This window comes from Equus caballus, chromosome 21, assembly GCF_041296265.1.
Source record: "Equus caballus isolate H_3958 breed thoroughbred chromosome 21, TB-T2T, whole genome shotgun sequence".
Classification (NCBI taxonomy): Eukaryota; Metazoa; Chordata; class Mammalia; order Perissodactyla; family Equidae; genus Equus; species Equus caballus.
In genome coordinates, this window is record NC_091704.1 from 29,075,669 (window position 1) to 29,101,190 (window position 25,522).

General features: G+C 37.8%; 1 protein-coding gene across 2 annotated transcripts in view; it reads right to left on the reverse strand.

The window, feature by feature from the left end:
* Positions 1-25,522, reverse strand: part of RAB3C (RAB3C, member RAS oncogene family) — a 273,330-nt gene that overhangs the window by 244,041 nt on the left and 3,767 nt on the right. For both annotated transcript variants that reach the window (XM_005604243.4, XM_001495070.5), the window contains exon 2: positions 5,464-5,691. In XM_005604243.4, the coding sequence (XP_005604300.1) occupies positions 5,464-5,691 (228 nt within the window). The remainder of the gene's footprint in view (positions 1-5,463; positions 5,692-25,522) is intronic.

Below are 25,522 nucleotides of genomic sequence, written 5' to 3' on the forward strand. Positions count from 1 at the left end.
GCCTACCTGCCCCCCGCACATTTTAAACCTCTATTCTCTAATTAAGCTACGGATTTTTCAAGCTGAGTCTTCCATTAGTTAGAGTCAACCCTGATTTTTGGAATTGAACAATGTAGACCCAACTGAAAAAGGAGATCTATGTACTTTTATTACTCAAAGGAAATTGTCATTTATTCAGGGGACCCACACTGTCTAGTCTGGCTACAGACACAGTCTAATTTCAATAATTATCAACATTCTTTACTTTGCAGTTTGCTATAGGCCTCAAACTTCTTACAGTAGTCATCTAGATATGAAAATAAATACAGGAGATATTCTTAGTAATGGATGCTATATTATTTTTCAATCTCCTCATTGGGAAGAAATCTACCCTACATGGCCTTTCTCAAGGCTAAACTACTTTTTAAATTAGAAGAAAAATATTACATAACCCCAGCTGTGAAGTATTTTTCTATAATTAAAGCGAAAAACCATACTAAATTTCTCCAATACATTCATTCACCATTAAACAGACACAAAAGATAAAAGAATCAAACCAAATATTTAGACTCTCTAAAATTTTGATTTGAGAATTATAAAAATGATAATAAATGAAAGTGCAATAAGAAATGTTAATATAGTGAAGGCTAGAGGGATTCATAAATACACTAGTAGAACACAGAGTTTGTAACTGAGTACAAACAAACAATGATATTTCTCTAAAGAAGTTTATTACAAGGCAGCAATGAACTTCCACAGAGATGAGGTGTAACATGTCCGGGAAGAAATATCAATGTTTCTAGTATCCATGAAAATGCTTTACTTGAATGTAGACTGTTGAAAATTCAGTAAGCAAGTTTGTGGACTCAGAAAATCCTGACACAACACATGCAAAAAGCCAATCATTAAGTAAAGAACAGAAGAATCTCCTCTCCTGTCATATTAGGAACATTACTTGGAATCTGGCCTCAAGTTTGGTGTTTCTATGCCTGAAGGATTCCATTGGCAATCAGGGAGGAGATTTATCACAATTGTCATAACACAGCACTTACCTTGAGAGTGAAATTGGTGTTGTAGCAGATTGGCCCAGGTGGTAGGAGACCCAGATTTTAGACTCTGCTCTGACACTAACTGTAAGGTAAGGTCAAATGACTTAACCTCTTTATATCTTGGTCTCCTAACCTGGAAACAGTTCTATTTTTGGGCAGTTTGAAATTAATAGAGTGATCAAAATCATATCAATATCTGCAGCCCGTCTTGGTAAAGGTAATAATGCACTAGACTAATGCATGGTGGTTTTCATTACTATGAAACCATTTTGCTTCTCTTCCTCTGAAATATATAAAAGGCTGTGATATTGTGACAGAATAAGAAATAAATATTTGGTCTTCCTCCTGGTTCCTGGCATAGAGCTTCTAAAACCCTTGGAATTTCCCGAGTGATAGAGGTGAAAGGAACATCTTTTGTTATTCATAATAAGCCCCTTTCAAGCATACCAGAGTTTACACTAATGAGGTGATTCTTGGTGAGTCCCTAGATAGAACGAGGGCTGGTTGCCAGAAGAATAAACCATATGATAAAAGGGTTCAAACCATATGATGAAAGGGTTTAAACTTTCAGTCCCACCCCCCTGACATCTGGGAAGGGAGAGGTGCCGGAAATGGAATTCAATCACCAATGGCCAACGATTTAATCAATCATGCCTATGTAATGGAAGCTCCATACATGAGGTTCGGAGGTTTGTAGAGCTTCTGGGTTGGTGAACACATCGAGGTGCTGGGAGAACGACATACCCAGAGAAGGCATGGAAGCTGTACCCATCCTCCCCAAAAACTTCCCTATGCTTCTCTTCTATTTGGCTGTTCTTGAGTTGCATCCTTTAAAATAAACTAGTAATAGTAAGTAAACCATTTTCCTCAGTTCTTCGAGCTGTTCTAGCATATTACCAACCCTGAGGGGTGGGATTGTGGGACTTGCCAATTTATAGCCTGTAGGTCAGAAGTATAGGTGGCCCAGACTTGTAATTGGTGTTTGAAGTGAATGGGAGTGGGGACAGTCTTGTAGAACTGAGCTCTTTGTCTGTGGGATCTGTGCTAACTGCAGGCAGTTAGTGTCATAATTGAATTAAATTGTAGGAAACCCAGTTGGTGTCCACAGAGAAATGAAGAATTGCTTGGTCTGGAAAACCCACACATTTGGTGTCAGAAGTGTTATGAGTAGAAACAGTTCACAGTATAGGCTAAGATAATTGTGGACTCCTTCATGAATTAGTTACACATGAATATAAGTGCATAAAAATACTATAAGCCAGAAAAACCAGTTAATTGTTTGATTATTAAAATACAATGAGATGACAAACCATCAGTGCCAAATATATTCCCAAATAAATGATTTGTTGAAATCATTAAACAATGAGAACTGTACACAACTAAATATTTCTCAGTATACTTACGTTATAGCATAAAGCCAGGATCCCTAGAACTATGGTGGGAATGACTATACTCAGGCAGACCACCCCATTACTCCTTATCATGTCTTCCCCTGCATGCCTCAATTCATTGAAATGGTCAAACTCTTTCAAAAACATTTTCTTTAACACCCCAGGATACATGGTCTAAGATTGCCATCTTCACAAAAACACCACATATTCAAGAAGACTTCCTAATTAAGGCAGCATGGGGAAGGGAAACAAGCCCACGTATGAGAACATCATAGATCTAGCCGGGAAACAGCCATTCACCATGTACGATCCTGAACAAGCTATTTAACTTTTCTACCTTCACATCTCTTCAGTAAAATAGGGATAATAATAAATGCAAAATTGGGTAGTTATGGGAATTAGGATAAGGCATAGGTAACGCCTGGCATAGGTATCTGTTCAGTAAACGCTAGCTACATTTGTATAATATTTATACAAGTTTGTATTTGCTTGTAGAAGTATATAACTACTCCAGAGTATTAATTTCTTTTTTGAACTATACAAGCTCAATCAGTGCAAAATCTTTGTATAGTACTTCTTTTGATTGTTTCACAGTCCTCTAGACAAGTTGGTATACGGTAGTATAAAATTCATTGTCACACCCCTAGAATCATAGGTACATTAAGAGGTCCTGATGTCCCTAAAGAGGAAGAATTGAGATTTTTCAATTTCAAAGATAATAGTGGCCATCAGACTGTTGTTGTGACTGAGGAGAGGGCAAGGTGAAGCATTCCTGAGCGGCTGAGCCCTGAAGAGAGTGTGGGTGTCCACAGAATGGAAGGACGGAAGCCCTGGAGTGAGGTCCCAGGCTGCACTGGGGTGCGAAAAGAGTTGGAGATTTTGGAAAATTTGTGGATTATGGGAGATCAGAGACAATTTGAAGAGAATTAGATGTCAGAGGCTTTTGAGTGAAGTTATAGAAACTGAGAAGCACAAGGAGAGGCAGCTCAGAGATCTGAGCTGGCCTTTGGTTGGCTCAGAGAAGAGCTACGTTTATTCAGAAGTAAGACGTAGGCAGAAATAACTTAACTTCAATGCCCAAGAGAGGTTAATAAATTAGCCCTGGCCTGGTACTAGCATTGAGTGTTTTGAAGAAAATATTTTTTAAGTATAGAATACTTTATAATTCTCAAAAAAAAATTATATTACTTGAACCTGTTTTACATTAAGGACAGATGATTTTGTATCTCTACAAAGCAATTCTGTCAAAAACCTAGATTGAGAAGTTGCTAGAGATAATAGGATTGAATGAATACATCGTGTGGGTGTTTTACCTAAATGATCATGACAAACACCTTTAAACTTCTCTAAGATATAAGGCAAGGAAGACAAACACGCATCTATCAGCCAGAGGGATGATTGTTCTTTCATATTAGCAGAAAGAACACGGTCATAGAGTTGAGAGATATGTAGTTATCAAATTAATTTTAATTTTCAATTCAGCAAAGCCCCTGAGAGTTAAGGAACCCTTCTTAAGCCTTAATTTGAAAGTTATCTCAATATGACAGTTGGTTGCCTAAAGCTCAAAAGGAAGAGAATGAACCAGAACCCAAATGTGAAGTAAGGAACACAGCTCTGTCTGTCTCCATAAATCTAGCTGTGGGTTTAAGTACCTAAAGAGGGACCCTCCCAACAAAAACGGCTTTGGGGACTGGTGGAGCATTGAAGACCGCCTGCTTTTCCAAGTTCTTTCCTGAGTTCTAATTAGACTTGGAAGACTCCAGAGTCATAATAAGTAAAAAAGTAACAATCTACTGTAAGTTACCTAAGAGGATACGTGTCTGTGTATATACCAGAGTCTTAAAATTTTACTCCTAAGAGCCTCAGGATGGTTAAAGGTCTTTCAGTTCATCTAGATATTTTAATAAATGGCTCTTTTATTAAAAAAAAAAGTTTAAATGCTTTACTCTAGGGTTTGTCTTTCTTTCAACTTTCCATATTTGAGGAGGGAGGCTTATCTTGGTCCTACTGATCAACCCTGGCACCAGCGCCAGACGGTGGTCAATGTTGGAGCTGTCCCAAAAGAAGTAGAAACCTCACCTCTTGGGAAATGGCTGTTTATAGCTCAAATCAATGTGAGTGGCAGAGGTACAAATGAACAGGAAAAGGGAACCAAAACTAACTGTAAAAACATTTGGACCCATACATTATATGATGTACATAAAATGCTTACTATGTAATTATCTCTCGGTGTAACCAATTGTTTGGCTACTCCATCTCTTATATTACCTTGAACCTGTTACCAACACACATTTTTCTTCTGTTTTTCGCTTTCTGTTCTCCTAAATTTATCCCAACAATTTAGTTAAGGGATCTCTGATCTTCTGCAGGGGGTGGGAAGAGGCAGAAAGCTAGCCAAATGGTCTCAAAACTCACTGGAGAACCTTCTGCATAGAGGAAAGCCCTGTTTAAAATAAATATTTTGTTTCATTTGTTTTGTTTTGTTGACTGTATGGATAAACTTAACTCTTAGAGCGGAGAACACAAAGTCTGTGAAGTATAAATAGACCACATTCAAAGTTACATCTGGGGCTTTCTGAAGAGACTAAACCTAAGCTTTCTCTATATTTGGTTGTTTACCTTCTTTAAAAAGCCCAGGGCAGGCTGCTTCTTGTGACCTAAAAGGCTAGATCCACTTTGCCTATTTTGTGGATTATAAAAGTGGCATAGAAGGATTCAGAGACTTGCTCAAGGTCACACAGATCACAAACGGCAGAGCCAGACTTTTCATTGAGTGTTCCTTCTACCACCAACACAACAGATATTTGGATTTTCTATCTTCTGAAAGGTCTTAAGGAGCATCACTTGACAACAAGGCGTGATTCAGCCTCCATACCTTAAACATCACTCTACTGTCCTTGAAACAGAGTGTTCCACAGCAAAGAACCTAGAAATGGAGGCTTACAGACCCCCTGGGAACAGAACATGGCAGAAACCTTTTCCTTTACACATTTATATGTTCAATGCCCTAGACTGAAGCACACTGTTAGTTCAAAGTCACTTACCCAAATCTGAAGCTTGATTCTCTTTTCATTTTTGAATACGGTTTTTACTTTGAAATCGATTCCAACTGTGCTGACGAATGCAGAGGTAAAGGAGTCATCCGCATAACGGAACAGAAAAGATGTTTTCCCCACACTGCTGTTGCCAATGATGAGCAGTTTAAACATGTAGTCAAAATTCTGATCAGAGGAGTCTTTCTGGCCATACCTGGCATCTTGGGCAGAGGCCATCTGTGGTAAAAAACAGAAGAGGTGTGGATCAGTCTCCCATTTAATATGAAGCTAGCAGCATACTCAGTATTGGTCTTGCCAGAAACAGATGTCAGACCACTCAGGAGACAAGTTGAGAGTGTTCCCCAGTCTTCCTCTGATGCTGGTATCCATGGCAATAATTCCCTGCTGGAAGACAGAACGGCAAATCTTACAGCTCTTTCCAGCTGTGTTGGTGTTTGTCACTGCTCAGGATTCAGAACAATCAAAGACACCAAAGGAGACGTCTATAAGGGTAACTTGAAAAGCAAAGATATGAGGAACTGGCCAGGGCAGGTGGGCTCTAAAACTTTATAATTCCAGTCATGGAGATAGCAAAGTGGCTGAATAGCAGGGAATTTCTTACTGAATTATCCGAATTATTAGAGTCTTTCTTATTTTCTGTGGAGCACACACAAAGCTATCTCTATTTATTTATTAATACCACATTAAACCAACATCCTAACACAAATCACAGTCTTTTTCATATCAAAAATAATGATGATGGCAAATATATATGGTTCAAACAATGTGACAGGAACTGTTAACTCTCACACAACCTATGAGGTGGGTACCTTTATTATTTCCATATTAAAAGGAGAAAATTGAGGCTCAGAGATATTAAGTAACATGCTCAATTTCACACAGGTGCTAAGTAGTAAGGCAGGATTCAAATCAGGCAGTGTTGTGTCAGGGCTCATGTTCTTAACCTCCACGCTCTTTCCCAAAGACCAGGGGAATACATGCATGTGCACTACAAAACAATGTGGAAAATCTTCATTGTGAGATGCAGCATTGAAGAATCTAACGGGTTCAAACCTTGGCTCCACCATTTACTGTGTGGCCTTGGGTTTATTATTTTAAACTGGTGTGCCTTGGTTTCCTCTCTTACACAAAATGAAAAAAATTATCTAACTTGGAACACGTGTGAAAATAATAGATGATATATCTGTAAAGCATATATGGAAAGCACCCAGCAGAGAATCAAGACTGATCTCTATTATTATTATAAATGCTTTGACTTTTTCCTCATCTTTTTTGATGATCATCTTAATATCTATAAAAATGATGCTGCATTACTTCTAAGTACCATTTGACTCCATATAGAAAAGAGGCATTTAGAATGGTGAATGCCACTGATTGGTGCATTTACTTATCAGCTTTTCTGATGCTATGATTTCTTTGGCAATTGTTGTGCTTGTCCAATACAGTAGCCACTAGTCACATATGCATATTTATATTTAAATTAAAATTAAATTAAATTAAAAACTCAGTTCCTCAGTCACGCTAGCCACATTTCAAGTGCACAATAGCCTCATGTGGCTTGTGGCTAGTGCCTACTGTATTGGACAGTGCAAGTAGACAGCATTGTCATCACTGCAGAAAGTTCTATTAGACAGTGCTAGACCAGACAGTCTTTTTTCATTTCCCACAAAATCTGATTAATAATTATATCTTTCTCTTGGGGAGATGGCAACGAGAAGCCCCAGAAGATAGCAGAATGCTAGAAACAGTCAGTAGTACTCAGCCTCGTCTAAGGTAACATCAGTTGTTGAAATCACGTGTAGGGGTGTGTGTATGTGTGTGTGTGTGTATGTTTACAGACAACTGAGGGAAAGGGAAAAAGGGAGATGATGAGATAACATTTTCCATTACTACAAATACTTTCAGTAAGAAAAGATAATTATATGTACACGAATAAGGACAAAAAGAAAATCTGTATATATTATGAAATTTACAGGCAATAAAAATTCTGATTGCATTTCAACTTTCTTGTTAAATATAAGCTTAAGCATTTCTCTCTCTTTTTTTTTTGTTTTGCTGAGGAAGACTCACCCTGAGGTAACATGTGTGCCAATCTTCCTCTACTTTGCATGTGGGTCGCATGGCTACTGACAAGTGGTGTAGGTCTGCACCTGGGAATGGAACCCGGGCTGGCGAAGAGGAATGCGCTGAACTTAACCACCAGGCCACAGGGCCGGCCCTAAGCATTTCCCTTTCTAAGTCATGTAACCATACGTAACCATGTAACCACACTGATATCTTTCAGTAATTATAACTTATAATGAGTGTTTGCCAGTGGGCAAAACCAGGCCCCTAAAACAGGCAGATATCATCATTTTCATTTCTGGCCCAGGAGTCTACACACCAAGGTAAACCTCCCCCAAGACAAGCAGCCAACCAAGGATAACAATAGGGTTATAATTCTTGACTACCATTTTGAACAACGAAGTCTTGCTGATGACTTCTGACGAACCAGAAAGCCAGGTAACTGTTTGTTTGGCACTCCCATTCCTGCAGACTTAGTCCTTTCACCAATTAATAATCCCCTCTTCAGGATGTGCTAAGTTCATCCAGGCCTGAAGATGGCCTTTGTTAGGAAGATCTTTTTTACCATCTTTTATACGAATCAGCCCAGATCCTAGGTTCTGGATTAAGAATGTTCAGCTAAGCCACAATCAAAAAATAGACACCACAAATTTCCTAGAGATACGCACTTACTCAGCCTACCATATATTGCACCCCATTACCCTAAAGTGATATTCCAACTGAGTCCTGTGGATCTCTAGGTTGCCACAAAAGAAAAATGTGATAAGGACAGCTGCTATCAATCCCAAATCATATTCCAAAATTAGACTGATTCCCAAACCTGCAGAAATACAGACATCATTAATATAAAGACTTTTTCAATATAATTGTGGAGACTTAGATGGAGAAAACCATACCGGGATTTTCTCCAGTAAGAGAAATTGAAAATCTTTGCAACAAAGAAAGTGGTGGGAGCACAGAGGGTGTCTAGGATGGGGAGGACGAAGCTGCTGGATACGTGTTTCAGGGCCTCTAAAGGATTAATTGGAAGAGTTTCTTATCCCATAATCTTGAAGATGATTTTTTTTACTATTGCCTGATTTATATCCCCAATAAGATTCACAGAAAGCAAAAAGATGTGCATTGGAAATGTATACGTGTTTTATTAAACTTTAGAATAATGAAATAAATCTTGGCTCCAAGAATGGAGAAAGAGACTGCCCTAATCTTGCTGAGGATGAAAATGAAGCAATTTGACAGTATATGAATGTCAAATGGACTTATAGACAGTCATTACGTAAATTTACTGATACCTCTAAATACCAAGTCATGTGAACATTTAAAAAATTTTCATGGGAAAATATAGCTGAAATTTGAAAACATGAGTTACTCCCAGAGAGTAAACTGGAGTTCATAAAAGATGTATAAAAGATAACTCTTTAAATTGCACTAATCTTGAATTAATTTTTTAAAGGAAAGAATCATAGAGTTGGAAAGAATCTTCAGGGTAGTCTTAACTTCCCACTCCTCCTGAGAGTCCCTTTTGCGGGCATCTCAGCATTTCAGCCCTTCACACTGAGTGACAGGAAGTTCACCAGGCTGTGAGCAGCCTATTTCACTGCTAAACAAATGCAATTGCTATAAATTTCTTTCTTAGATGTGAGTTAAAATGTACTTCCCTGTAGCTTCTGCCCATGTGTTCTAGATTCTGCCTCATGCATCGAGAGAGTTGATTGCTCTCCCATCTGAAAGACCTTCAGGTATCTGAAGGAACCAATCATGGCTTCAACAGCTGTCTCTCCTCCTGCTCGGATGATGCCAACTGCGCTAGCCCCTCTCCCCGCACAGGACATGTCTGAAAAATTCCACACGTCCTGCTAGGTTAAAATGGACATCTCTCCAGATGTCCAAGTCCCATGAGTGGCTCCTACAATTGGTTGCAATATTCCAAATATTTATCTCATCAGGGCAGAGTAAAATAAGGCCATTATATCCTGTCACATTTCACTTAGTAAAGTCTCCTCGAATGTTCAGCACTTTCTTCCCCACTGACTGTTATAAACATAGGTCTCCCAAATCCCTATGTTATACTTGTGCAATTTATTTTTTAATGGAAGCGTCAACCTTTATATGTACCCTATTACATTTCCTTCTCTTTGCCTTGATTTACAATTGGATTCTGATCTGATAATTTTATGTCCTTTCATCAAAAATGTTAGATTTGTATCATTCCTGAGTTTGATCAGTACACATTTTATATATTCATTTAAGACCCTGATAAAACTGCTAATCAGTTTGTGGACAAATAACAAGGAACTTTCTGCCCTGTTGAATATATAGATCTATGGATGAGACTGCTACAATGTGTCGTTAAGGAATTCAGCAAGTTTGAAGCAAATCCTTGACTTCTGGGAGTTAGTGCCTTGGAAAGCCACTGTGCTGCCCCTCTTGGTGTGCCTTGGTTAAATAGCAGGTGGATGTAACATGGATTTAGCTGAGTGAAATTAAGATAAACCTATCGAAAAACAAGGACCCCTCTACTTTAGCTTCCTCTCTATTACCCCTAATTTCATCTTTAAAATAAGGATAATGACTTTGGGTTTCCTGTCCAGTATGTAAGGAGCTTGGAAGTTGTCACTCCCATCCTCACACAAGAAATGCTCAATTTAATATTTCTTTAAAGTAAATACAGATCTCACCATGTCTCTCTGTGAACTCCCAACACAATACTGGCTGATTTGGGAAGCACCCAACCAGGAAAACAGGAACAATGCTGGTAGGTATTGACATTTAAAATATTCATAAACTCAATTCCAAAAGAGTCCCTAGTTGCAATTATTTTTTATTTCAATTCTACTTTCTCCAGAAGTTCTGTTGACTAGGGACTAAACAGATTATCTCCGAGTAATACATGTAACCACAGCCTACTTCAAAATTTTTGACATTTGTTTTTCAAAATAAATGGGAAAAGCAGATTATTTTCAGGGATTCCCTTTGGCATTTAAGAATCTAAACTATGCTAAGCCATTTCGTGGCTCTGATGAGAAAGACAAAAACAAGTCACTTTAAGTGTCCTATGTTCTGGCTACTACAACTGATAGCATCCTGAAGGTCCGTGGGGGGATGAAGGAGGGTAAGTTACCCAGAAGAGCAAATGCAATTCTTTGAAGTCGGAGGGTGAAAGCAAGGATGGGACATACGCATTGGAAGTGTAGAAATACGTAAAGTAGTTTCAAATCTCAATCATTGTTACCTGGGGGAAAAGAAAAGAACAAAATAATAAAAAAGAATTATTCCTGAGAGCTCCAAAGTAAAGACTAAAATTTTAAAACCAAGAAGGAAAATATTAAAAGTTAGAATTTCCCAACACCTGCTCTCTGGCCCCCGGGTGCTGTTTCCCGGTGAAGGTCCTCCTCTGGGCAGTTTGCTGCCTCCCTATTTGTCTGTCAGAGTGGATTAGAATTGTGCTGCTCTTTGCAGTCTCCAGCCAGCAGTTTCTCCACGTGTCTGCTACTGTTTGCTCCGGCAAGAGCCAGTTGAGAAGCAATAAAACACTCCTGTGTCACTGAGGACACATCACCGTCGAACCGAGAGGATGCTGTCCAAGGAACCGGAAGCAGCCAAGGCTCTAGAAGACTTATACTCTAACCCCAGCTTCTCAAGTAAAGGGCCTGGAAAAGTGGGCAGCCCTTGGAAATCATCGCCGTCCCTTCTGTTTCTGCTATCAAGGAATGAATTCTATTTCATGAGACTCACAGGAGAATGTATATGATGGTATGCCAACTTATGGCAATGCTTCCACGATGCAAATCACTATATAGGTTTTAAAGGTATCCCTCAAGCTAAATTTCCCAGTCCTCCTTCTAGCTGATCTCTGGATTGCTATCTCACGCGTAGCTTCTTTAGCAGATGTGGGCAACTCTCAGCTTATGCACAGGAAAATGGTAAAATAACTGTAATGGCAGCTCTTACAGGCGTGGTACTATGTGCTTTACATAGTCATCATACCTAATCCCTTCACTGTCCCAAGATGTCACTATCTGTTAGTACCCCCACGTTTGCAGTGTATTTCAAAACGGCTACTTTCCACTTCCCCCGCCAGAAGCATGAGGGGATTTCCCCCCAGCCTTCACTGTGAGAACTTGACAGGGCTCCTGATGGTAATGTTCATAAAAGTCGCCCCCCCAAAAAAACACTGGCACCCCTGTGGTTTTTATCGCTTAGACTTGTCCACACTAACCCTCCAGCAATTCATCAATTACAGTTGAGGTTTTCCTACCCCACTACTGGTTCCCGTGGGGGTTTCTATTTGAGGAAGTTGTGATTCTCTGTATCTGCCTGTCTCTTCAGAGGGCGGCAGTTTTCTCTATGACCTCAATTCTCTAAAGAATCTAAGAATAGTTGTTAATATTCACTTTGTTCAGCTTTTTTCTTGTGTGAGGATGGGAGAGACAACCTCCAAGCTCCCTATGTACTGGATGGGGAACCCGAAGTTATTGTCCCTATTTGCAATTAAGGGTATTTGAGAGGAAGCTAAAGTGGAGGGTCCTTGTGTTTCAATAGGTCATCTTGATTTCTCTCAGCCTGGGTACTGAGCCCTCATTACTTGGACCAAATGTGTTCTTGAAGTGTTACGAACATGCGGGCTCAGCCAGTTCACTCTTCCCTTCACCAAACTGACGAGCTTCAAACTTCAATCACAGAGGAGAATATCGGAAGAGGTAAGGGTGCTTGTTCTCTTTGCTTCAAGAAAAAATTCCTTTGTTGAAGAGAGGTGTGACCTAAACTTGATCTATTTTAAAATTCATTATAATGCTTTTTGAATATCATTTGAAATCTATAGATATATATTGCTAATGTCAAGAAAAAGGAAATGCTTATCAAACCATGTAAAAACGGTTCCTATTAGTATCAAACACCCGTGTTCTCAGGCCTCACTCTGGCTCATTCCTGCTATGGTTACAGAGGATTTCCAGAGGGGCAGAGAGCCTGTGTGGGGGCTGCGCAGCAGCAGGTGAAAGGGGACACCCAGACCACAGAGAGAAGAATGTAAGCAAAGTCTGCTGGGAAGGGAACCACAGTGGCTGGGATTGCTCTCTGGACTCCAACGCTGCAATCCTGACAGCTGCAATGAAGCAGAGCCCTGGTCCCAGCAGCTTCTGCACATCCTCACAAATGTGGAAGGCAGGTGGTCACTAGTGCAGTCCTGGGATGCTGGTGAGTATCCAGCTACTGGCAATCCATGCCTTCTAAATCACAGCATGAGAAGAGGTAGAAAAACATCATTGTACTTCTCTTCTAGGAGTTCTGAAATTACGTGCATGCACACACATCTGTGAAAAAGAGCATTCTACATCCTTGATGTGATACGAATATGGGCAAAAAGCACACACTCTATGGTCAGGCTGCCTGAGGGGGAATCCTAGGTCTGCTGCTTGTGTAAACTAGGACAAGATTTTTGCTTTGTTTTGATCCATTCTAAGCTGCAATTTCCTTGTCTATAAAATAAGAATAGTAGTGAAATCATCCAAGTAAAATTGTTGCCATGGGTTAAGTCCTTGATTAAAGCTTCCTTCATCATCTTTGTCATTCCTCTTGTTGCAGTGGAATGATACACAAGCCATTCACTTTCTTTCTTCCTCAACTCCCAGTGATGCTACTCTGTGAAATGGAAATGGTCAATTTTATAGAATATGCTTCCTCTCATTTCCTAAGCTTAGAGGGAAAGAGGTTTTGACATCCAACACTTCCACTCTGTAGAGTTTCATAATTACTAAAATAAACACCTTACAATTAATTACACTCTCATTTCAAATGTGAAGAGATGGAAAAAAAGAGTATTCATCAAAATACCCCTCAGGATAGAAGCTGAGACCCTGAGAGACCTGTGTGTAGATACAAATGTTCTGTGGTCTGGAGAGGCTGTGGTGAGAAGAATGTGGCCAACAGCCATATACCCCATGGTGTGACCTGTCCTATGACACTGCCTGTTACCCAGTAACTTCTGGAGAGTTACTAAACTCATGAAACTTACAGGTATGAGTGGACTTTTGCAGAAACTAAAAGAAGACTAAGTTTAATGCCTGGATTAATTTTTGTTGTTAGTGCCATCAAGTAGATTCCAACTCCCAGCGACTCTGTGTACAGCAGAGAAGAATCCCGTCCACTCTGTTTGTGCCATCTTCTCACCTTCCAGTGCTATATCAGACAATGCTCCACTGCTATTCACAGAGTTTTCATGGCCAGTGTTTTCAGAAGCGGGTGACCAGGTCCTTCTTCCTAGTCTGTCTTAGTCTGGAAGCTCTGCTGACACTGTCCACCATGGGTGACCCTCCTGGTATTTGAAATAATGGTGGCATAGCTTTCAGCATCACAGCAACACGCAGCCATCACAGTATGACAACCAACAGACAGGTGGTGTGGTTCCCTGATTGGGAAACGAACCCAGGCCACAGAGGCAAGAGCGCTGAATCTTAACTACTAGACCACCAGGGCTGGCTGTCCGGACTAATAAGGGGGCAGAATCCAAGTAATGCATGGTAAGAAAACCATGAGAAAGAAAGCTCCAAAAATTCACCGTAATTATGGGGAAACTGTCCTCTTATATGACCTTGGGGTTGGTTTTAGGTGAAGTTTAACCTAATTACTGATACTGAATTTGGTAAATCATCAAAGTCCATAGTATCATTAGAGACAACAATATTTTATTATAAACCTCGAAGCCGCTAAGAGACTAGATCTTAATTATTCCCACCAGATAAAAGAAATTATAATTATGTGACATGATAGAGGTCTTAGCTAAAACTACAGTGGTAATCATATTGCAATTTATAAATGTATGAAATCAACATGTGGTACATCTTAAGCTTACAAAATATTATATGTCAATTATATCTCAATAAAAATAAATTTTTAGAAAAGTCCATAATGTCATTAATGTGAGAAATCATTAAGAATCTTCCTATATACATGTAAAATAGTATATATTCATATATATAAAATATATATAAATATATATAAATGGTATCTTGCATACATGGTGGTTAGCTCCATATTTTCCCAAAACCTCTCTAAATTAACAGCAAAGGGTTTTTTTACAAAAGCAAAATTCCATAAAGACAAAGAGAAGTAGGGAAGAGAGGTAAACAAGGCTTGGGATTTGGAAGTGAGTGACTGGAGGAAGGGGAATCCTAGGCCTCGGAGGGAAATCTGCGAGAACCCTTACCCTGCACAGCCTGGAACCACCTTGGGATTGGAGATGCCAGGTGGCTTGATTACAGGCTGTGGCTGGAGTGACCAACCCTCCTGGTTTGTCCGGGATTGAGGGTTTTGTGGGAAACAGCAGAACATTCAGTGCTAAAACTAGGATGGCAGGACTTTAAGTGTTGAAATCAGCAAGCTGGGATGGACGGTCCCTCTGGGTGTGGCTAGGACGTGCAAACAGGAGGATGGGCTGAAAGCACAAGTCCTATATCCCTGACTGAGCCCACGTAGCTGAGCAACCATCTTCCCCATATACAGCTTTTTAAAACAAAATTAACTTTAAAATATAAAAAAATCAAACATTCTTGACATTCACACTTCCTATATTCAGATGTCAATTTATAAAAATGAAAAGGCCTCTCTCTTAGCAACAAAATGTGAAGAATCCCTTCAAACTTTTCTCGTGGATATGGATAAAATATATATAATCTTTCTCCTCATTTCTTGGTAGCAAGAAATACCAGGTACTGTGTTCTCAAATACATGCTCTCTCTCATTGGATACATTTTTATTCAGGAATATAAAACTAAATCCTCATAGGGTAAGCTAGATCCAAGATTTCCAAACCTGGGGAACTCCACCTGATTTCTGCAGAATTAGAATATTCAAAGTGGGGTCAGGTATCTGTAATTTTTAAAGCTCCCATGTGATTCTTTTAATCAACCAGGTTTGGAATTCATTGGATTAACAAATGACCACATGGAAGCCAGGGCAGGTGTACATTGTCCAGGCCTCAGGGATATATCTTAGAGGAGACTGAGGAATCTGACATTTAGGACGAGATCCATGGGATGTAGAAATGGTGTCCTGGCACTCTCTACGAGCTGCTGTCTTCACCAGACACCCTTCTGCCAATAGTGACAGCAGATTTCATCACTAGAATGTTGACTCTGCAGAGAGGGTCTATACCCTAGAGTGCCCAGGCTGCCCAGACAAGCTGAATTCTGAGAAATGTGTTCATTATCTCTGTCCTGGTAAGAGCCAGAACCTTCTGAGGGCCGGTGATGTAACTCACTGTGAGCTCCCCGTCAGACTTCGAGGAGGCAGGACCTAGTAAGAAGCAGTAATGGTGTTCTCAGAGCAGAGGCAGCTCTGTTCTGCTCAGCTCTGTGGAAGATGGCCTTGACTGTCTCCATCAGCCATGTTTTTAAATAATACACAATTGGACGTCACTTCTCCTCACTCTGTAAGAAAGCACCCGATGGCTACAGGAGGCCAGTGTCCAAATTGAAACCACAAAATGAAAAATAGATCTCTTGCGAGAATATCTCTTCCTGAGAAGAAAATAAAAATTAAACAGAACAGTCATACCCAGTACTATGAGGCATAAGGAAAAATCTCTCTTAAAAATACTTAGTAAAATACTCTAAAAATTCCCACTGGGGAAAAGAAAACCTAAATTTTCATATAAATGTGTGTGTTTCCCAAGTTTTCATTATTAAACTTTTTTTAAAAGAGTAAACATTTAAAAAATATTAAATATTATTTTGAAATATTCAAGCCCTTGAAAAACGCCTCCAGTGATTTGCTATAAAGATTCCTTCCAACTCTTGACATTTCTTTTCCCTGATTCCACTCATCAAGGCAGGTCCACACACTTACGAGATAGAGGGAATGAATATGTGGACCATTCTTGAGGAACCTGGGGGGTTAGCAGTCTAGGTATTTGCATTTCCAGATTGCACAGATCCACCAGTTAGAATGACTTACAGAGCCACTTCTCTAGATACAATCATCCCTGATTTTCATTCAAAAGCTACTGCTACTATTTATTACAAAGAACAAGCCCGCCCATGCACACTTATAAAAGAACGCTCACATCCACAGGTGTGTTGCGTTTCCCTTGTTGCTTTTCATCAGTTCTACCACTCAGACAGGTGTTCAGTGCATCAACCATTCAAAAGAAAAGCCGACTTTTATTGCTAACGCCATAGATGAGTGTCACATGAGAGTCATTTTGGCTAATTGGTACTTAACATGTTCTTTCTTCAAGCTCTTTAAGGCTCCTCAAGCTATGGCCATTTGAACAGAAATTATTTGTCAGTGTTGGCTTGCAAGTTTCTCTAGTTGCTGACTCAGACATACATCTGAGGCCCTGGATGACAAACAAGTAACAGCCTTCGTGGGCTAAAGTTAAATCACAGGCAGGCAGACTAATGATGACAGGCTCAATGCCTCATCTCTTAAAGCAACATTGTGATTTGGGTCCCAGATCATAAAAAGCTGAGATTATAGGAGCAAAGTGACTATGGTTCCAGGCTTTTCTCAGTTTGGAGGCCAAGTAGGCACACAATGAGACTCTTTTAGGCTTGCTTGACCTAAATTCCTAATACTAGACCCAAATTGATCAGCTTACTGGAGAGAGCATCAGGGAACTCAATTGACCCTGTCTTTTTACCCTTCACTAGGTCACTGAAGACCTAGAACATTCCCCCTTATGGTTCCATCATTTAGTGGACAGAAAAATATTTCATGACCCCAATAAAACTGATATAACTCTTCAAACTAATCTGAAACACATTGGTGCTAGAAAAGGCGTTTTGTTTCTGCAGAGTTGAAGCTGTTAAGGTATATATTAGCAAAAAAAGAAATTGTTAAAATTATTTTACTTTTACAAATTTGTACCTTGTCCAACTTTTTGAAAGTGTCATGAAGCCCACAATTTTATTTGAAAAACACAAAGAAAAAACATAGCATTACAAAAACAATGATGATAGAAATATAATTAAGTGAAAGAAATTAAAATGTAAACATAAATATTTTTCCCTAGAAATCTATAAAGAATAATCAAAGCACTAATACTATTATTTACATTTCTATATCACCTTTTCTATAAGAAGCTCATTGTCCTGTCTTGGTTCCACACAATACCGTAAATGAATCTTATTAAACTCTTCCAATACTCAAATATCTCAACCCAAGAGTGCATCTCTCTTCACTTGACAACATAACATGCTGCCAGTGTAAAAGAATCCAACATGGAGCCTAAAAAGAAAAGTACAATAACTGAAATGAACAATTCCTTGATGGGCTTGACAAAAGGCTGCAAAGAGCAGAAGAAATAGTCAATCTCAACAGATATTGTTGAGATTATCAACAGATTAATGATTTGAGATTATCAAAAGATTAATCAACAGAAATTGTACAACTGACAATGAGAAAGAAAAAATAAAGAAAAATGAGCAGAGCCTCAGTGATTTGTGAAACAATACCTGAAGTCCAACATACATGCAATTGGAGTCTCAGAAGGAAAAAGAAGGGGATAATGGGATGAGAAAACATTTGAAGATATTATGGCTAAATGTTTTTCAAATTTGGTGAAAAACAAAAACTTTCATATCTTAGAGGCTCTTTCAAACCCTAAGCTGACAAGATATAAAGGAAACTACATCTAGGCATACCATAGTCAAACTGTTTAAATTCAAAGTTAAATAGAAAATCTTGAAAACAGAGAAAAGGTGACATATTATATATAAGGGTACAATAATATGAAGAGTGGCTGACTTCACATCATAATGGAGGTCAGCAGACAATGAAACAAAGTACTGAAAGAAAAAATCAACAAAAAATTTTATATGCAGCAAAACTAACATTCAGAAATGAAGGGAAAATAAAAAATACTATCAAATAAACAAAACCTGAGAAAATTTGTTGCCAGCGTATCTAGTCTACAGAAAATGCTAAAGGAAGTTGTTCAGGCTGAAGGAAAATGACACCATATTTACAGGCAGAGCACCAAAAATGGCAAATAAGTGGTGGGTGAACATAAAAAAATATATATGTTTTTCTTTCTTCTCTTAACTAAAAAAATAAATATGATTGTGTAAAGCTAAAATTATAAAACTGTATTGGGGGTTTATAACAAATATAGATGTAACATATGACAAGACAACAATTTCACCAAAGATGAGGTAAATGAAATTATTGGGAAGTTACTATGTTTTATGTGACATAATACAAAATTAAGTGACTATACAACAAGTTGAAAATGCATATTATAACCTTTGGAATAAACACTAAAAAATGCAAAGAATGTTAAGAAGCCAACAGAAGAATTAAAATGAAATATTTAAAAGTATTTAATTAAGCAAAAGAAGGCAGGAAAGAAGAAACAGAGAAACGAAAAAACCCAGATAAGATAAATAAAAAACAAACAGCAAAAAGGTAGTTTTAAATACAACTATATCGATAACTGCAACTCATGAAAACTCCAATCTAAAGGCAGAGATTTTCCAAACTGGATAAAATGCAAGGCCCAACTGTTTTCTGACCGCAAGATTCACACTTTAATATAAAGACACATATAAGTTGAAAGTAAAAATATGAATATATATACATATATATTATATATATACTATAAAAAGACTATAAAGCAAAAGTGTCTGTACTAATATCAAACTAAATAGACTTTAAAACAAGGCATATTGCCAAAGATAAAAAGAGACATTTCATAAAAATTAAAAGGAAAAGTTTTCAGGAAGACACAACAATTTCAAATGTGTGTGTACCTAATAAAGAAGTTCAAAATATATGGAGCAAAACTGAAAGACCTAAAAGAAATAGATATAAGTGGATAATCATAGTTGTATATTTTAAAAGCTTTTTCTCAGTAATTGATAGAATAATCACAGCAAAAATCTATAAGGATGTAGATGATCTTAGCAACACCATACAACACCATGACCTAATTAACATTTACAGATGACTACACCTCGCAACTGCAGTATGCAGCAGGCACAGTACACATGGAATGTTCACGAACATAGACCACATGCTGGCCTAAAAACAAGTGTAAAAAAACTTTCAGAAGATTGAAATCTCAAAGAATATGTTCCCTGGTTGCAATAAAATTTAATTAGACATCAATATCAATAAAATATCTAGAAACTCCCTAGGTATTTGGAAATTAAACAACAGGCTTCTAAACCCACTGATTAAAGAAAATATCACAAGGAAACGAGTAAATAGTTTGAAGTAAAATATAATGCAAGTACTATACTCACAAATTTGTGGGAGTCAACTAAAGTAGTACTTAAAGTACTTTACCATTTTTTTTTTAAGATTGGCCCTGGGCTAACATCTGTTGTCAGTCTTTTTTTCTTCTTCTTTTTCTTCTCCTCAAAGCCCCCCAGTACATAGTTGTATATTCTAGCCCTAGGCCCCTCTGGTTGTGCTATGTGGGATGCTGCCTCAGCATGGCCTGATGAGTGGTGCTATATCCATGCCCAGGATCCAAACTGGTCAAACCCTGGGCCACTGAAGTGGAGCACGTGAGCTTAACCACTCGGCCATGGGGCTGGCCCCATACTTTATCATTTTAAATGCTTATGTTTATTAGAAAAAAAGTATATAAACTCAGTCATCATAATTTCTACTCTAAGAAGCTTGAAAAAGAAAGGTTCTACTAAAGTATAAAGACTGCGGTTATTTTTAAAAGGCCCAAATCAATAAAATACAAAATAAACAACAGAATAGTTAACAAAAGCAAAACTTGGTTATTTGAAGACATTAATAATATTGATAAACATCTAGTAAGACTGGAGAGACAGAGAACTCTCAAATTGTCAATAATAGGAATGAAAGAGAGGATATCATTACAGATCCCAGAGAAATTAAAGGATAATAAAAAGATTTTGAACAACTTTAGATTTAAAAAAGGAAGTGAAAAACATAATTTACCAAAACAAATCCAAGATGAAACAGAAAATTTTATATATGCATAATTAGCTTTCTATTGCTGCCACAATGGATGTTTAAAACAACACCCAATTGTTATTTATTGAATCAGAAGTCTGGACACAGTGTGACTCAACTGGGTCCTCTACTCACTCTGCTCAGGGCTTACTTAAGATCAAAATCAATGTGTCAGCTGGGCTGGGTTTCTACCTTGAGACTCTGGGGAATATTCCATTTCCAAGCTTTCAGGTTATTGGAAGAATTTAGTTGCTTGTGGTTGTAGGACTGAGATCCCTATTTCGTTGACATATAGCCTTCTTCATCTTCAAGCAAATCATCCTCATGCTTTAAATCTTTGACCTCCCCTTCCCCACATCTCTGACTCCAGCAAGAGAAAGCTCTCTGCTTTTAAGGGCTCACGTGATTAGATTGGACCCACCTGAGAATACAGGTTACTCTCCCTAAAGTCTAGAACATTAACTACACCTGCAAAGTCCTTTTTGTAACATAATTTACTCACATGTTCCAGGGATTAGGCCATAAACATCTTTAGGGGGACTATCCTGCTATTCACAATATACTAAAGGGAGATAGATGGATGGGTGAATGGATAGATAGATAGACAGACAGACAGAAAGAATAGACAGTTGGATAATAGATAGATAGAGATATTTGTATACCAAAAAAGTTGAATTTGTTAAAAAAAATTTCCACAAAGTAAACTTCAAGCTCCAATGCCTTCATTGATGAACTCTATCAAACACTTTAAGGATCATAATATATCAATCTTACACACCAAACTCATTCAGAAAGCAGAGAGCTGAAAGCAGAAGTTTCTCATCTTCTTTATAAGGCCTGCACAACTCCAGTATTATAACTTCATAAAGGCGTTAAAAGAAAATCATGACCAGTATCCATAATGAAGTTAAATGCAAAAATCCTCAACAAAATATAATCCAACTGAATCTAGCAATACATAGAAATGACAATATATCATGAGTAACTGGGGTTTATCAAAGGAATGCCAGATTAACTCAGAAATCAATCAATGTAATCCAACAGAATAAAGGAGATAAACCAAGTGATCACCCCAATAGATGCAGAAAAGTATTTGACAAAACTCAGCACTCATTTGTGTTAAAAACAAAACTTTCAGCAAACTAGGAATCAAAAGAAATTTCCTCAGTAAGATAAGGGTGTCTACACCAAAAACAAGAACAGCGAAATAGCTACAGCTAACCTCATATTAGTGGTGAAAGATGGAAAGCTTTCCCCCTAAGATTAGGAGCAAGATAACGATTTCTGCTCATCGCTTCTCCTCAACACTCTCAACACTGTACCTGATGTCCTATCCTGTAGAATAAAATATAGAAATAAAAAGGGAGGTCATTGGAAAGGAAGAGTTAAACTGCCTCTATTTGCAAGCGATATGATTGTTTATGTAGAAATTCTTAAGGAATCTAAAAAACCCTACTAGAAATAATAAGTAAATGTAACAAGGTCTCAGGACAGAGTTGAGACAAAGAGATCAAAGGAATTGTAGAGTCTTATATAGATTCCACCTCTAATTAATAAACTAGATTTCATCAAAATCAAAAAATTCTCGTCAAAAGACACTAGTAAGAGTAGGAGTAGTCAAGCCACAGACTTGCAGAGAATATTTTAAAATATATTTAAAGAGCTATTTTCAAAATTATAAAAAGGTCTCCTGCAACTAAACAATAAAAAGACAACCGTCAATAACAGACAGGAGACTAACCAGACACTTCACAAAGGAAGATATACAAATGGCCAGTAAAGATATGAAAGTATGCTAAACATCACCTGTTATAAGGAAAATTCAAATTCAAATCACAATGAGATACCACACAACACCCATGAAAGTAGCCAAAATTAAAAAGACCACTTTAATGGCCATAATTAAAAAGGCAATACGTTGTCGAGGATATGGAGCCACTGGAACCTCATACATTGCTGGTGAGAATGTAAAATGGCACTGCCACTTTGGCTAAAGATTTGACTATTTCTTATAAAGCTAAACATACACTTAACCTTTACGCCAGCAATTCTATTTCTAGGTATTTACCCAAGAGAAATGAAAACATATTATTATAAAAAGACCAAAATGATAATATTTATAGCTTTCATCATAATAGCCTCAAACTAAAAATTACCTCAAAGTCCATAAATAGGAGAATGGATTTAAAAAGTATGGTAGATTGATACAACAGTATAATATTCATGAATAAAACAGAATGGTTTATTGATACATGCAACAACATGAATGAATCCCATATACATTACACCAAGCAAAATAAGCCAGAGTACATAGCGCATGTTCTACGGTATGTTCATGTTGTATGTTTTACAGACCTACATGAAGTTTTAGAATAAATAGAACTGATTTATGATGAAAAAAAGTCAAGACTTTATTGTGTTGGTGGATTAACTGGAAAAAGAACATGAATGATGGAACATTTGGGATTGATTGGAAATGTTCTATATCTTCATAGTGCCATGTTTTATACAGGTGTATCCATTTATCAAAATTCATCAAATCGTTCACTTAAGATTTGTGCATTTCATGTATACAAATATCTCAAAAAACTGTAAATAAATAAATAAAAAATACTAAAAATCTATATAATTACAAATAAAACTGAAAGATTTAATCCTCACAGGTCATTACCCTTGGTGATAAACTATGACCTGCTAAGATGGTTCCTCTAGAACCTTTGAACCCAATTAATAAATGAAAAAATGGGAAAATGGTTGAATAGATAACCTTTAACCCATACAACACTTTTCCAGGTGGCACACTGTTTATACTTAGTAAGTTGAGTGTCCTTGGTATGAGACCAGTCCCAGGAAAACCTACTCCTTAGCATTTAAATATATTTCTTTCTTGGAATATGGTGGTCAGGAAAGGAATTTCTAGTGTCAATCTAAGTTTAGAAGGCCACGGGGAAATTGTGGTTACATCATGTAATAAATCTACAACTTCCTGGACTGAAAAAGTGGAAATGGAAAATTATTTTTACACCACATAAGTTTATTTTTACTATAGGGTAATCCCCCTTCTCTATCCTCCACTTTCCTTTACAGAAGAAAAGTAAATACTTCATGACTTTGGTCAAACGGAGTATGAAAGTTCTTGTTTCTGCAATGTTCAACAAGGGGTTTCTCTGTTTATATAAGAGACGAGGAGTAAATTTCCATTTCTTATAAAGATAAAGGAACCAAACTGAGGTTGGATAGGGTCAGGAATTCAAAACAACAAAGTGCAAGAATACCATGTACTTTCCACAGCCAAATGAAACAATGATATATTTGGACTTTAATTCTTTGTAAGTTGTTTTTGTATACAGCATGGTTATTTAATATCTATTATGGTTTTCATCTCAACTTCATCTTCAGCCTACATCTATATTCTTTCTTCAATCCTCCTCAGTTTTAGCCAAACAACCTTTTTATGGCACTCTGCTCCAGGCCTTGGGTAGATGTTTTTCTTTGAAGTTTCCTAAATAGTGAGAAGGCTCTGCATTTATGAGATGACCCTGAAAGCTCATGGATAACAAAATTGAAGACTAAGCCAGAGACAATGGATTCCACTTTTACCTCCTCAAATTTTTGGTTTAGTTCTTGTTGTTGGTGCCATTCCGACTCCCAGCACAGCAAAGCTGCACCCTGCCTGGTCTCTGGTCTTTTGCACCATCTGCTATTTCAGACAATGCTCTGCTGCTATTCAAAGGGTTTCCATGGCCAATTTTTCCAGAAGTGGGTGGCCAGGTCCTTCTTCCTAGTCTTAGTCTGGAAGCTCCACTGACACCTGTCCACCATGGATGACCCTGCTAGTATTTGAAATACTGGTGGCATAACTTTCAGCATCACAGCAACAAGCAGCTGCCACAGAATGACAACCGACAGATGAGTGGTGTGGTTTCCTGACTGGGAAACGAACCCGGGCTGCGGCAGTGAAAGCACAGAATCTTAACCACTAGACCACTAGGGCTGGCCTTGGTTCAGGTGACACAAGTTTATTTTTATAAACAGAAAATAGAGACAATCTTTTCTTTCTTCTTAACCAAGTTTGTTTCTTCTGAACCAAACAAATAATCAAATTATATCCATAGTGCCCTCATTCTTTACACCTCCCTTTTGTGTCTTCTTGGGGAACCCAAAGTAAGAGAAGAAAGAGGATGGCCTTTCTAGACAGAGATCTGGCCGAATTTTGAGGCTACCATGTTGGGAAAGTTATTTAATCTTAATAAGCTCCAGTTATCTTTTCTGTAATTAGGATAATGGTGACCTCTAGAACTGTTTTATATTTTACACACACACATAATGAGATCTGAATGCAAAGCACAGTGCTTGGCACAGACAAAGCAGTAGATAAACTAGAATTTGTTCAATCCGGCTCCTGAATCAAATGATAATTCGTTCATCAGTCTTGCCCCAAGTCATGAGCACTGCTACTCTCATTTCTTTTGGCCCTCAGGATTTATGGACGCACTGAATGAAAAAACACAAACGACCACCTCCTGCATTAAAATTCGAACCCATCATTTGGAACACTTACCAAATGCTATTCCTGGTATTTAGCTAAAAAGGAAATACAGACATCCAAGACTGTCATTGTATATTATTTTAATAGTCACTGTAAAAACAACTATTATTATCCCTCATTGTGCATCAACTCAGAGAGAAATATTCTTCAGAAAACATGCATACATCAAAGACAACTACCTTGAACAGAACAGCAAGCTATTTATATAGGCATGTCAAGTGCTTTTAAAAGACACTACGTAATTTTTAAAAAGGCTTCTTTGATTTAAGAAAATATCATAAATAAATTAGAAAATCAACCATTAGAGAGCTCATTGTGTTTCACATCAACAAATGAACTAAATATTTTTAAGTGGGGAAAAGAATCCCCTAGGATAATGAAACTATAGAATGAGGTTTTGCTTGTGACTCATTTCTAGAAACCTAAGTAAAAATTTGGGGACATATATTTAAAGTGATGATGTGGTTCAATGTTTAAGTGAAAAAAAAAGAAATGTCA